This window comes from Heteronotia binoei, chromosome 4, assembly GCF_032191835.1.
Source record: "Heteronotia binoei isolate CCM8104 ecotype False Entrance Well chromosome 4, APGP_CSIRO_Hbin_v1, whole genome shotgun sequence".
NCBI classification, from domain to species: domain Eukaryota; kingdom Metazoa; phylum Chordata; class Lepidosauria; order Squamata; family Gekkonidae; genus Heteronotia; species Heteronotia binoei.
This window is the reverse complement of record NC_083226.1, coordinates 83,996,933-84,012,287: the sequence shown is the minus strand read 5'-3', so window position 1 is coordinate 84,012,287 and position 15,355 is coordinate 83,996,933. Positions and strand designations below refer to the sequence as shown.

The following is a 15,355-nucleotide window of genomic DNA, read 5'->3' as shown; positions in this document are numbered from 1 at the left end:
ATTGTGAGAAAGGGAGAAAAGTACTTCTTTCTCTACTTTCTCCATCCCATGCATTATCTTGTAAACCTCTATCATGTCACCCCGCAGTCGACGTTTCTCCAAGCTAAAGAGTCCCAAGCGTTTCAACCTTTCTTCATAGGGAAAGTGTTCCAGCCCTTTAATCATTCTAGTTGCCCTTTTCTGGACTTTCTCCAATGCTATAATATCCTTTTTGAGGTGCGGCGACCAGAACTGCACACAGTACTCCAAATGAGACCGCACCATCGATTTATACAGGGGCATTATGATACTGGCTGATTTGTTTTCAATTCCCTTCCTAATAATTCCCAGCATGGCGTTGGCCTTTTTTATTGCAGACGCACACTGTCTTGACATTTTCAGTGAGTTATCTACCACGATCCCAAGATCTCTCTCTTGGTCAGTCTCTGCCAGTTCACACCCCATCAACTTGTATTTGTAGCTGGGATTCTTGGCCCCAATGTGCATTACTTTGCACTTGGCCACATTGAACCGCATCTGCCACGTTGACGCCCACTCACCCAGCCTCAACAGATCCCTTTGGAGTTCCTCACAATCCTCTCTGGTTCTCACCACCCTGAACAATTTAGTGTCATCCGCAAACTTGGCCACTTCACTGCTCACTCCCAACTCTAAATCATTTATGAACAAGTTAAAGAGCATGGGACCCAGTACCGAGCCCTGTGGCACCCCACTGCTTACCGTTCTCCACTGCGAAGACTGCCCATTTATACTGACTCTCTGCTTCCTATTACTAAGCCAGTTTTTGATCCACAAGAGGACCTGTCCTTTTACTCCATGACTCTCAAGTTTTCTAAGGAGCCTTTGATGAGGAACTTTATCAAAAGCTTTCTGGAAGTCAAGGTAAACAACATCTATCGGGTCGCCTTTGTCCACATGTTTGTTCACCCCCTCAAAGAAATGTAACAGGTTAGTGAGGCAAGATCTTCCCTTGCAGAACCCATGCTGAGTCTTCCTCAATAACCCGTGTTCATCAATGTGCCTACTCATTCTGTCCTTGTTAATGGTTTCTACCAACTTTCCCAGTATTGAAGTCAGACTGACTGGCCTGTAATTTCCCGGATCTCCTCTGGAACCTTTTTTAAAGATGGGGGTGACATTTGCTACCTTCCAGTCCTCAGGAACGGAGGCAGATTTCAATGAAAGATTACATATTTTTGTCAGAAGATCCACAAGTTCAACTTTGAGTTCTTTCAGAACTCTCGGATGTATGCCATCGGGACCCGGTGACTTATTAGTTTTTAATTTGTCTATCAGTTGTAGGACCTGCTCTTTTGTCACCTCAATCTGACTCAGGTCTTTCAACACCCCTTCCAAAATTAGTGGTTCTAGGGCGGGCAAAAAGTTTTCGTCTTCCACAGTGAAGACGGAGGCAAAAAATCATTCAGCTTCTCAGCCATTTTCCTATCCTCCTTCGGTAATCCTTTTACCCCATGGTCATCCAAGGGCCCCACTGCCTCCCTGGCTGGTTTCCTACTTCTAATATATTTGAAGAAAGTTTTATTGTTGGTCTTTATGTTTTTTGCAATATGCTCCTCATAGTCCCTTTTTGCCTGCCTGATCACAGTCTTGCATTTGATTTGCCACAGCCTGTGTTCCCTTTTACTAATTTCACTTGGACTGGTTTTCCACCACTTAAAGGAGTCCTTCTTACCTTTTACAGCTTCCATTACTTTGTTTGTTAACCATGCAGGCCTTTTCTTATGCCTGTTTGTGCCTTTCCTAACTTGTGGTATGTATTTTATCTGAGCTTCTAGGATTATAGTTTTAAATAGCGTCCAAGCTTCCCCAAGGGTTTTGACTGTATGTACCTTTCCTTTCAGTTTCCTCCTCACATGCCTCCTCATCTCAGTGTATTTACCCCTTTTAAAGTTAAACGTGGTTGTGGCGGTCTTTTTAGACAACTCCCTATTTATACAAACGGTGAAATCAATAACATTATGGTCACTGCTCCCAAGCCGCGCAATCACTTTTACATCTCTCACCAAGTGTTGGGCATTACTTAGGACCAAATCCAGGATCGCCCCACCCCTGGTAGGTTCTGAGACCATCTGCTCCATAGCACAGTCATTGAGAGCATCAAGAAACTCAATCTCTTTCTCTCGACCAGAACACATATTGACCCAAGCAATCTGCGGGTAGTTAAAATCACCTATTATGACACAGTTTTTATGTTTAGCCGCTATCTTTAAGCCTTCCATCATATTATAATCGTCCTCTCTCTTTTGATTTGGTGGGCGATAACAAACTCCCATAGTTAAATTTCCTTTTGGGCCCTCTATTTCAACCCAAAGCATTTCTAAAAGTGAATCTAATTCTCTGACCTCAGTCTTACTGGACCGTATATTAGGGATGTGCAAAAAAAAAAAATTCGGAATTACACGGATTCGGAAGTGCACAGGGAAAAAAATTTCGGATTCCCCATGCACTACTGAATACCGTATTCGGAATAGCCGCATATACGGTAGATGCACGGCTATTACCGAATATACGGCCCTATTATACCCTATGGGCCATTGAAATCAATGGCAAATAGGGTATATTTGAAGCCGCCTGGAGGGGGGGGGGTTTGAGGGAGAGCCCCCAAATTTGCAGGGGACCTGAAGGGGACTCTCCCCTCCAACCCCCCCAAGTCCCAAAAAGATTGGGCCAGGGGATCCCATTCCAGGGGCACCCAAAGAGGGTGCCCCTATTCCATCATTATACCCTATGGGCCATTAAAATCAATGGCAAATAGGATATAATTGAAGCCGCCTGGAGGGGAGGGGGTTTGAGGGAGAGCCCCCAAATTTGCAGGAGACCTGAAGGGGACTCTCCCCTCCAACCCCCCCAAGTCCCAAAAAAATTGGACCATGGGGTCCAATTCCTGGGGCACCCAAAGCCAAACCTAACTTCACACCAGAGAATCTCTATAGGCCCCAAATGCACTACATCCCTCTATCTAATCTATGAACCCTGGGCCTGCAGGCCTGGCACCAACATAAACCCAGTTGCCAACCTCACTGCCACACAAAACACAATCTGCTCAAGGTCTGCTCTGCAGACCTGCTTGCAGCAAACCCAGATGCCAGCTCTCCAGCCCTGCCCCAAACAACACGGGGAGAGCTTGTCAACCACAAAAAGCCTGCTGGTTCTGGGTCTCTCACCCAGGTGCCAGCTTCCCTGCCACAGAACACACAATCTACAGATGCCAGCTCTCCAGCCCTGCCCCAAATAACACGGGGAGAGCTTGTCAACCACAAAAAGCCTGCTGGTTCTGGGTCTCTCACCCAGGTGCCAGCTTCCCTGCCACAGAACACACAATCTACAGATGCCAGCTCTCCAGCCCTGCCCCAAATAACAAGGGGAGAGCTGGCAAACCACAAAAAGCCCGCTGGTTCTGGGTCTCTCACCCAGGTGCCAGCTTCCCTGCCACAGAACACACAACCTACTCTATAAAAACAAGAAAGTGACCCAGCCCACACACACCCTCACCAACCCCCACACCAACCAGAGGCAATTTAAAAAACCAAAACAAAACCAGCAGAATCACAAAAGGCCAAGTGTTAAAAAAAAGTGGCCTTTTCACCAACAAGAAAAGGGGGACAAAAGTGGCCTTTTAAACAATGGAAATTAGGCCAAACAGCACCCGCCCCAAGAACCCAAAGAAAAGAGTAACAGCAGCAGCACAACACAGCACAGCAGCAACAAATCAAACACTGAATACTTTTAAAACAGTAAAAAATTAACTTTTAACAATACAGGAACTTTGCCACCCCCTCCCCCCCAAAAAACCCTTCACCCTAACCCCAAGAAATTAAAGCCACCCAAATCAGGAGAAGTAAAAGGACACTGCACTTTTAAAAGTCCTCTCACTAAATTAAGATATGGGCAGATTGTCAAACCCCCCCACCCCAGGCCCCCTCCCCAAGCAGAAACCCCAAATAAGCTACCCCACCACCACCCAAATCTGGATAAGTAAAGGGACTCTAAGTCTTTAAAAAAAGTCCTTTTACCAACAATAAATAAAAACAAGAACCCAAAGAGTGTTTTACCTTGTCTTCCAGGGAAGTCTGAGTGAGAGAGCTGCAGCAGGCAGCAGCTTAAGCAATCTCTTACACACAGCATGGAGGAGTCAGCCAGGAAGTGAAGACTCCTTAGAAAGCCCTTCAAAGCATGCATTTCCAATGTATTTTACAAATGCATGCTTTGGATTGGCTGTTGGGGCTCCTCTTCCCCCTCCCCCCTCCCTGATCCCAGGGATGTTAAGGCAGAGGCGGGAAGGTGCCAAAGGAGCTCCTTTGAAGCTCCAGAAGCTAATTGCCGCCTTTTGTTTTGAATTGACAGCTGTTTGCTTATGAATAGCTATTCGTAACTACACAGGGAGCCTATTCGGCTGCCGTGTAATGGGCGCTTATGGAAGTCGGCTGCAGGCTATTCCGTATGCGGCCGAATCAACACTGGTTCGGCTGTAAATATGGCTCGGCCGAGCCGAATGCACATCCCTACCGTATATCCTCTCTGACATACAGAGCCACCCCACCTCCAACCCTTCCCTCCCTATCCTTACAATATAGCTTATATCCAGGAATCACCGTGTCCCACTGATTCTCCTCATTCCACCAAGTTTCTGAAATTCCCACAATGTCTATGTTTTCTCCCAGCACTAAACATTCCAATTCACCAATTTTACTTCGAACACTTCTAGCATTTGCATACAAACATCTATAATTTCCCAGGTGAGCTAGGCCCGCCACCTTCCTTCTGCCACCTCGAGACTCTGGCAGACAGTCCATATTGTTTGTCGCCTTCACAGTGGACAACTCTGGTCCGTTACCCGGTAGAAAAATAGCAGCTAACCCTTCATCTCTTTGAGACGAGTCCTCCCGAACCAGAGACATTTCATCTCCTGTCGGCTTTCCCCCAAGATTTAGTTTAAAAACTGTTCTGCCACCTTTTTGATTTTAAGCGCCAGCAGCCTGGTTCCATCCGGGGACAAGTGGAGACCGTCTCTTTTGTACAGCTCCCGCTTGTTCCAGAAAGCATCCCAGTGCCTAACAAACTTAAACCCTTCCTCCTTACACCATCGTCTCATCCACACATTGAGATTTCTAATTTGTGCCTGTCTCTCCTGCCCTGCACGTGGAACAGGTAGCACTTCCGAGAAGGCTACCTTGGAGGTCCTGGCCTTAAGTCTCCTGCCTAGCAGCCTAAATTTTTCCTCCAGGACCTCACGACTGCATTTCCCCACATCGTTGGTGCCAACATGCACCACGACCACAGGCTCCTCCCCAGCACTGTCTATCAGTCTATCTACTACACGCGTAATGTCCGCTACCTTCGCACCAGGCAGGCAAGTCACCATACGGTCAGTACGCGGTTTTGCCACCCAGCTGTCTACTTGCCTAAGGATCGAATCACCAACTACCAACCCCCCCCCTCTCCCCCTGCTCAGGGATGGTTCCTTGGCGCGAAAGGATTCCCGCTCACCAACCGAAGAAGAGGTCCCTTCTGAGGGCGCATTCCCCTTGTCCTCAGCACGGTGCCCTGTTCCCTCTCGACCCTCTTGCTCTCTGGCAGCAACGGGGCTGCTACGTTCAGAGCGGGGCTCATCTAATACGCCCCCGAGAGTCTTCCCCAAATGCCTAACTGACCGTCTCTTCTTCTCCAGGGCAGTCACCTCGGTCTCAAGGGTACGAACTCATTCCCTGAGGACCAGGAGCTCCTTGCATCGAGCACACACCCAAGACTTCTGTCCTTTGGGCAGATAGTCATACATGTGACACTCAGTGCAAAACACTGGAAAGCCCCCAACCCCCTGCTGGCATTCTATCTTCATGATATATATATACCTTATTGGGAACTTACCTTATTGGGAGAACAAGGAATTCAGGGATCTGGAACAGTGATGTTCCTGGTGCTATTCTGTCTATTTGCATAATGGCAAAGATCACTGAATAGAGTCACTTTGATAGATCATCAGTTCGGCCATCCGTTGTCAGCAGTCTGCGAAGGCCTGCCTAAAAAGGATGGTCTTGCAGGCCCTGCGGAATTGGTCTAGGCTCCGCAGAGCCCGCACCTCTTCCGGGAGCTGGTTCCACAGGCACGGAGCTGCAATGGAGAAGGCTCATGCGCGAGTGTTCTGCAATTTCGCGTCCTTTGGCCCAGGGATAGTCAGCTTGTTCTTCCCTGCTGACCTCAGTGCTCTTTGGGGCTCGTATGGGGAGAGACGGTCCCTCAGGTAGGCAGGTCCTCGACCATATAGGGCTTTAAAGGTAATGACCAGCACTTTGTAGCGAATCCAGTATGTAACTGGCAGCCAGTGCAGCTCGCGCAGCCTTGGCTGTATATGCTCCCACTTTGGGAGTCCTAGTAACAGTCTGGCCGCTGCGTTCTGCACTAGCTACAGCTTCCGTGTTCGACACAAAGGCAGCCCTATGTACAGGGCATTACAGTAGTCCAATCTTGAGGTGACCGTTGCATGGATCACTGTTGCTAGGTCCCGGCGCTCCAGGAAAGGGGCCAACTGCCTTGCTCACTTCAGATGAAAAAACGCTGACTTGGCAGTGGCAGCTACCTGGGCCTCCATTGATAGTGAAGGCTCCAGTAGAACTCCCAGGCTCTTGACCGGGAGAGGTATTTTCCTCCCCAGAGTGCCGTGGCCCACGCAAAGGACCTCTGTCTTCATCGTGTTCAGCTTCAGCCCAGTCAGCCTAAGCCAGGTTGCCATGGCCTGCAGTGCCCGGTCCAAATTCCCTGGGACGCAGTCAGGCCGGCCATCCATTAGCAGATAGAGCTGGGTGTCATCTGCATATTGATGACAGCCAAGCCCAAACCTCCGGGCAATCTGGGCAAGGGGGCGCATGTAGATGTTAAATAACATCGGAGAGAGAACTGCTCCCTGAGGCACCCCACAATCTAGTGTGCGCCTCCGGGAGAGCTCACCCCCGATTGCCACCCTTTGTCCCCGTCCTTTGAGGAAGGAGGAAAGCCATTGTAAGGCCAGCCCCCTAACCCCTATGTCCGCGAGGCGGCGGGTCAGTAGCTGATGGTCGACCATGTCGAACGCCGCCGACAGATCTAACAGTATCAGCACCGCCACGCCACCTCGATCCAGTTGCCGTTGGAGGTCATCTGCCAACGCGATCAGGACTGTCTCCGTCCCATGGCCCGGGAGGAAGCCAGACTGGCAAGGGTCTAGGATGGAAGCGTCATCCAGAAAACTCTGCAGTTGCAACGCCACTGCCCTCTCAATAATTTTACCTAAAAACGGTAAATTGGAGACCGGTCAGTAGTTTGCCAATTCAGCCGGATCTGCTGTACATTTTTTCAGGAGGGGATGGACCAAAGCCTCTTTCAGAGGTGATGGAAAACGTCCCTCTAAGAGGGATCTATTTATTATGTCCCGTAAAGGACATCTAAGCTCCCTCTGGCAAGATTTAATCAGCCAGGAGGGGCAAGGGACCAAATCACAAGTTGTTGGGTGTGCAACAGAGAGAATTCCGTCGACTTCCTCCAGGCTGAGTGGGTCGAACTGACCCAACACCAAACCAGAAGACAGGCACGGAGCCTCAAGTTCCTGTACTGTATCCAATGTGATAGGCAGGTCTTGGCGAAGCGACGTGATTTTATCTGCAAAGTGTTTCGCAAAAGCCTCACAGCCTATCTCTAATTCTCTAACATTTGGTTTGCCTTGTGGCAATGTGGTAAGATCTCCAATTATTCTAAACAATTGTGCCGGGTGCGAATTTGCAGATGCAATCTTGGCTGCAAAGTAGTCTTTCTTTGCAGCCTTGACTGCCATCTCATAAGACTTCATAAACGTTCTATAGGATGTTCTCGTCGCTTTGTCCCAAGTATGTCACCACTGCCTCTCTAGTCGTCTGAGCACTTGTTTCAGCTGACGTAGCTCCAAGGTATACCATGGAGCCAGCCTCCTGCGAGGGCACAGAGGACGTCGAGGTGCGATCTCGTCGATAGCCCTGGATAGCCAACCTTGCCAGGCCTCCACCAGGTCATCGAGGGAATATTTCAAATGTATTTGCATCTGTGCACTCAGTAGCATTCAGCACAAGGGCAGCTGACCAATGTATTCCTGGAACTTAATGAAGTGCTGGGTCTGATTGTAAGTTGCTGTTTTCTCAGCCTTCCAGATCACTTTGGGAGGCTATGAAAAACTACGATCTTTTTCCCACACAGGTTACCGCGGAGCGAAATCCCTCCTCACCGCGCAGCGTCTGCTCGGATTTCCCACCAACTGCTCCACAGAAGCAGGAAGATCCGCGGCTTTTGCGTCGCTAACATAAACTGGGTTTTAGCGATTTACATTTGCAATGCAAAAGGCCCAGCACTTCCTGCTTCCACGGAGCAGTTGGTGGGAAATCCAAGCAGATGTTGCGCGGTGAGGAGGGACTTCGCTCCGCAGTAAGCTGTGTGGGAGAAAGCTCTACATTTCCAATCAGCTCCAGCAAGTGATCATGGTAGAGATGGCTAGAAAGAGTCATTTTCAGGAAAGTGAGACCTTGATAGATCCATATTTGTGTTTAAAGAGTCATCCACTGTGTCAGATCACTTCCCTACCCCTTCAGAATGGTAACGTTTATGGCATTGAAAGGCATGCACACACACACCACACACACACACACTTTCTGAGTTTTCAATAAGATACATTCAAATGCATGTCAAACTTTTTTTTGTATATTTAACAGAAATGCCTACAATAATGATAGTAATTTAGGGTCAACCATGGGGATATTTACCCAACATTTTTCATTTACTTCATTTATACTCCATTAGTCTCCCCAATGAGAATCCAACACTGCAACATTCCAGTGTGCAACTTTGTTCTCCTCATCTCCATTTAATCCTCATAACAATTCTATGAGGTAAGTTATGTTGAGAGTGGCCCAAGGACATCCAACAAGGTTCTCCCAGATCCAGCAATCTAACCATTGTACATGCTGCCTCTATGGCCTATTATCATAACAATATCTCAATGGAGAATTGGGTTGTCAGGTCCTCCGAGGGTAGGGTTACCATATCCAGGTCGAGAAACTCCTGGAGACTTGGGGATGGAGCCTGGGGAACAGAAGGACCTCAATGGGGTACAATGCCATAGTGGCCACTCTCCCAAGCATCCATTTTCTCCAGGGGAACTGACCTCTGTAGTCTGAAGATGATCCAACAGAGAAACTATCTGCCAAACTCTGTCTCATCTTATTCTGTTTAACTGAAAAACTGCTGCAGTGCAAGTGAAGTTGTGATTTTAAAAACTGGGCCTTAGATTTTGTTTCTGGCCAGTAGCCTGGGGTCAGAAATTAAGCAACAGTCAAACACTGGGAGAGGAATTGATGCAATTCATATATTTAGCACCAGAGGGCAGTTAAATACCATTTTTCTAACAATATAGCTACTCCTAAACTGAATTAGTCTGGGGTTGCTTCCACCTGGGGCAGGCCAAATGCTTCACAAAGAAAAAAAGAGAGTTTCATTTCAAACATTTATTTTATTATATTATAAATAAATAAATATAATATATATTTTATTATATTTTTATTAATATATTAATATATTTTATTATAAATAAAAAATATTATTATTATCTCGCTTTGCCTCACAGATCAAGAAGTGTGCAAGTTTTAGAGCAAGGTTTTCTAATTTAGGATTAAAAACATATAGCTAATGTTCATGGCTCACAGTTTATTTGCCCAAAGGACACCATGCTAATCTGAAACTGATGCTCAACATTGTTGCCTTGGTTCAGAGTACTCATTACTATAAAACTTTTGATGGCTTTCCTATTATAATAGTTTCCAAGGTAGTGTACAATTTTTTAAAAGTATATTTTATTTTATTTTTATTTTAGTATATTTCTATTCTGCCCTTTCCTTATAGGGCTTAGGGCGGAGCACAACATATAATAAAATAATAAAATACAATAAAAAACATTTTATGAACAGACAATTCAGCAGCACTCAGAAAATTTCCAAATCATCACAATATTGCCCAGCCTGGCCATCATACATCATGACAAGATGTTATCCCATAAAGATGGCAGATATTATTCCATTTTATAGCACAGGTGACAATGCCAGCAGGGGAGGCCAACCAGATCAAGAAATAGATGCCCGCAGCCTCAACTAAAAGCCTGGCAGAACAGCTCCGTTTTACAGGCCCTACGGAAAGCTAATAAGCCAGGAATAAGCCCGGATCTCTGTAGGGAGCTGATTCTACCACGTTGGGGCCAGGACTGAAAAAGCCCTGGCCCTGGTTGAGGCAAAGCAGGTGTCTCTTGGGCCAGGGATGACCAACAGATGTTGGGAGGCCAAACGTGACGACCTCCTGGGCATATATGGGAGGAGACAGTCCTGCAAGTACATTGGTCTCAGGTATTCAGCACCTTATAATAGTATTTAGCCACAACTTGTCCATTAGGACTCCTTAATTTTTTTTCCCTTCAAATTATGATGCCCCTCCTATTGGTAACAAAGGAAGGTTGATTCCCTCTCTCTTCACCAGGGATGGGGAGAACTGGAATCATACCAGAGGATTTGTTCTCTTGAAATCCAATTTTTCCCCAAGGTATTCTCTAAGTGATATTGGGTGAACCCTTTCCTAGCATCAACAGGATCATAGAGTGAAAATAATTGAGCTTAGATGTATAAATTATTGCCCCATCTAGCTCCTAAAGCAAATAGGCTGTTTGATCAGAAAAAGCAATATACCAATAAAGTTATTGCTGTTTATATGCATTAAAAACAAATAACATTTAATTGCAGCAGCTATATATTTGCACACAACTAATGTTCTTCTCAGATCAGAATAAATTATACAGAAAAAAAGAAATGCTTACTAGTTTCTACCAAAGACTTATCACGTATAAAAACTCTAGATCCCTTCTTGATCTGTAAATCATCCATGTAAGGCAGCAAATGAGAGTGAATTCATTCTTAAAAGATAACATGGTACCTTAATACTATAGAAATAATATGGTGACTGCTGGTATTGATTGAAGTATGAATATCCAAAGTACATGGGCAAACATATGCACCTCTTCCCTTCCTGAGGACCACACCGTTCTTCCACCACAAGGTGGCTACTAACCAAACTATAAGCACCAGTCTTCCCTAAGGCCAAAAGAGAGCCACAACCCAAACCAAGTGAGTTCAGCTTCTATATCAGCAGATGAACCCACCCAGGTTTAAAATAATTGAATACTGACACTGAGTCTAGTGATTCTTTACTTAATTGCAAGACAATATTTAATAACTATTAACCAGGATATGAGAAACCATCTTCTGCCCAGTTTCAATTAACAGGGGGGGATGAGGCTATACATCTTGGACATGCTAAGTCTGATCTAAGGAAATTTGTCTGGATTATATCTGGACACACTTAGATATATGAAATAACTCCCTTTGGCTGGAGAACCAGGGTTTAGCCCGTTTTCATGCCTGAAATTATTCAGAGGGGGTGAAAAGTAGACTTCAAGTATGTGAGACTTCTGGTGTATGCCCTGAGAGACCAAATACTACCTACAAAGATTCTTTCAGGAGAGCAGTGGAGTCTTTGTCTTCCCAGAGGTTTCCACATCTCATTAATTCTGGAACAGTCAGTGTTTTTATACCCATGTTAGAGATTTTTTTGGGGGGGGGAGGGGGGGATAGAGACTAACAAACACTTATCTAAGGCCACTCTGTGAATTTATTACTGAAATGAGGTTTGAAAAAGTCACTTTCCAGTTTATCTACACGCATCCCCTCACCCGACTAATGTGGAGTTTCAGGCTGGAATGACACCTAGTTTTACCTGTTGATGGGCAGTCAGCTGGCAAATTTGGCTGAGGAGTTGGAGGCTATGGTGAAAACAGAGCCAGCTGAAACCAAATCCTTCTAAGATGGAGGTTCTGTGGCTGGAGCGTGGAGACTCATGTTTGGGGTGCAAACTCCTAGCTCTTGATAGTGTGCCTTTAAGATCAGAACCAACTGTCAGGAGCTTGGTTGTGATCCTAGATGCCTCCATAACAATGGAGGCCTAGGTAGAAAATGTTGCCAGACTGGCATTCTTCCAACTGCACCAGGTCAGGCAACTGGCTCCCTACCTGTCTCATCCTGACCTAGCCACAGTAATCCATGCAACTGTCACCTCCAGATTAGACTACTGTAACTCATTCTACATGGGTCTACCCTTGAGGCTGATCCAGTAACTCCAGCTGAATACAGTGGTGCAGGTTTTTATGGGAACCCTGTGTATAGCACATATGCATCCTGTGCTGCATGAACTGCATTGGCTTCTGATGGAATACCAGATCAGGTTCCAAGGTCATGGTGCTGACCTTTAAGGCCTTTAATGACCTGGGACCCATATATCTAGACTGCTTCTCCCAGTTTACCCCCAAGAAGAGTGTTGCACTCAGTAGATCAGAATCTATTGATGGTTCCTGGCCTGAGGGATGTCCAGCTGTCCTTGAACAGAGCCAGAGTGTTCCCTGCCCTGCCCTGGATCCAACCTGGTAGAACTCTCTGCTGAATAACATCTATGCCCTGTGGGACTTGATGCAGTTCTGCAGGGCCTGTAAAGCAGAGATATTCCGCCAGGTGTTTGGTTGAGGACAGCAATGGTTACATCCTCTGGGCACTCCTACTCCCTGCCTCCCCATGAGGCAAGGTACCTCTGAAATTTTTAGAGTCATCTTATAGGTTAATTACTGTGCTTTTTATTGTTTTTAAATGGTTTTAATTATGGATTATATGAATGTATTGTGTTGTACACCACCCTGAGCTCTGCTTTGGCAGGAGAGGGTGGCTTAAAATCAAATAAATCAAATAAATTGCTTGTTCCCTGCATTCAGAATTCATGGCACTTATCCTTTAGTAATGACCAATGTCCATACTCTGTGCTAAACTTAGCTCTAAATTCACCACTAGAATTTCATCATGACATCTTTTAAAGTAAGGGTCATTTTCATTCTTTTACATGAATCCATTTTACAAGAAAGCAGTCAGCATAGTGAGGGGCAGGCAAGCACAGACAAGGAAACTGGAATGGCAAGCAGGTCAAGTGAAATAGCACAGTAAAGATACCTGTGGTTCTGCCTTCCCATATTTCTGATTTAGGTGCTCAGATATTGAAACAACAGCTAAGGAAATAGTATCTCTTTCAGCTCATATGGAGTATAAGGACAAAGTTGTTATATTTGAGAAATATAAACAGTTTTCCCCTCATACTTGCTCTTTTTTTTCAGGTTCGCACCAAGGACCGAGTATTTGACAGCATTAGCCACCTCATCAACCATCATCTTGAAAACAATTTGCCCATTGTCTCTTCTGGGAGTGAGCTCTGTCTCCATCAGCCAGCGGAGAAAAAACAATGATGAGAACAATGGTTATCTCTGTTGAACTACTGCCAGAGAAAAGCTATAAACTGATTTCCATACTAAAAGATTATCCACCTGTTGTGTTTTCTGTAGGTTAATGAAATGCCATTCCACATAATACCAAGAAAAAGAAAATTCTTGTTCTCTAGGGGCAGTAAAGCATGGTAAAATAGCAGGCAGACCCCCCCCTTAAAATGACTTTAATAAAAATGTTGATTCTTTAATATGAATATTGACCAAACACACACATTATATATAAATACATAGATGTTTATATTTTTAAATCCGTCTGCTGTAAGTATAGAACAAAAATATTCTGCTGTGTGCTTTCTGACTGATGGAAAGATTACAACTCTAATTGTTCAGATTATTGAGTAAATATCAAGGATTTAATTTCCTTGAGAACATGGATACTTTGGTGTCACAAGGATAGTTTTATGATCTAATAAGCACAATAAAAAAGGAGAAAGCAGGCAACCTTCATTTATTAAATATCAGATGAGAGGAAATGAATCCAAAACCAGAATCCCCACAGGACAAGTTAGCTTGAAGCAACTTTGGAAAACAGTCACTGACTTTTAAGTACAAAAGCATTTTCTTTCTGATGTCCCACTGAAATTCTCATATAATGCTACTTCAAATTGTTTGTAACTTGCTTTGACTTGATGTGAACTCTTTGTGTATGAGATACATGCATTAATTTTTCTAATAATATATACCTTAGGATAAGCTTTGATTTATTAAACCCATGTTCGATATTAAGGTTCTTCTCCTTGTTCATTCACTTCTTGCAGAAGGAAATTCTGGCTACTTTTTGGAGGGGGAAATGTGTATTATTTCCTTTTTAATACTTCCTTTTTCTGAGGAACTCATATGTTGCTTTGAAATGAAAACTATAGTCTATGTAATTGGATTCACTTACAGTAAACTGCATGACAGAGGTTTATAAGATTATGAATACTGTGGAAAGAGAGTAGACAGAATTGTTCACTCTTCTTTCTTAGAATGCAAGAACTTGGATTACCCATTTTAAGCTGTAGATTCAGAACGGAGTATTTCTTCACAAAACCCATAATTAATTTACAGAACTTTTCCCATAAGGGAATGGGCATGGCTAGCTGCTTTAAAACAAGAATAAACAAAGTCATGGAGGCTGCCCTAGTTCACTGGCCAAGTAACTCAAATGGCTGCTTGGGGCAGTACAATCTAGTAAGGGTGCCAACCCAATGTTCCCTCTCTAAGCTGCAGATTGTGAGCAAAAACTCTACTTTGTGAGCTACTGGCATTAAAGTTGTGAGCTACTGCAACAATTATTGTGCTCTGGGGTCATTCTTCCTGAGCTAAGACAAAAATGTATGAGCTGGAGGCTAAAAATCTGTTAGCTAGCTCATGTTAACTTAGCTTAGAGGGAACACTGGTGCCAACACAGTTGGTGGTGGAGAAATCACCAGGCATAGTCTATGCCTGTTGCCACCTTCTGCTAACCAACATCTTTTGGCCAGGGCTGGATCTAGGGGTGTGCAGAGTGGGTGATGGGGAGAGGGGGGTCATCAGTGAGCTGCTGTGTGTGAGCATACAGGCAGCAGCAGAGCATGTGCTGCTGGCTCCGGCAAAGGGATCACCTTACTCTGCGCTACGTGGCAGGCACCCCCTCCCCCTAGGACAGCAGCTGTCCCCTCGCCCTCCCAGCGTGCCCCCTCAGCCCTTGCCTCTGCTGGCCTCTCTCACTCTTGGGAGGCCCGTCCTGAGTGTGCCTCTTTCCCTTCCTTCCTTGGAGTGTGGGAAGCCAGAAAGGAGAGCAGGGAGCAGGCAGGGGCGCCCTCTGCTTGGTCTGTTGCTGCCCTCCTCTCTCCCCTCACTATCCAGGAGTGCTGCAGGTGGGTGGCAGGAAAGGGGCTGAGTGGGGACAGCAGCACAGCATAACAGTGGGTGCACTTCCCCTATATCTGGGGCAGGGGGGGG

The 15,355-nt window shown here is 45.5% G+C and overlaps 1 protein-coding gene across 1 annotated transcript in view; it reads left to right on the top strand.

Moving 5' to 3' along the window:
• SHC3 (SHC adaptor protein 3) overlaps nt 1–14,142 on the top strand; it is a 107,522-nt gene extending 93,380 nt beyond the window's left edge. Inside the window, 1 exon segment of the mRNA XM_060235485.1 lies at nt 13,262–14,142. Coding sequence (XP_060091468.1) covers nt 13,262–13,390 — 129 coding nt within the window. The 3' untranslated portion in view covers nt 13,391–14,142.
• Nucleotides 14,143–15,355: the final 1,213 nt, after the last annotated feature.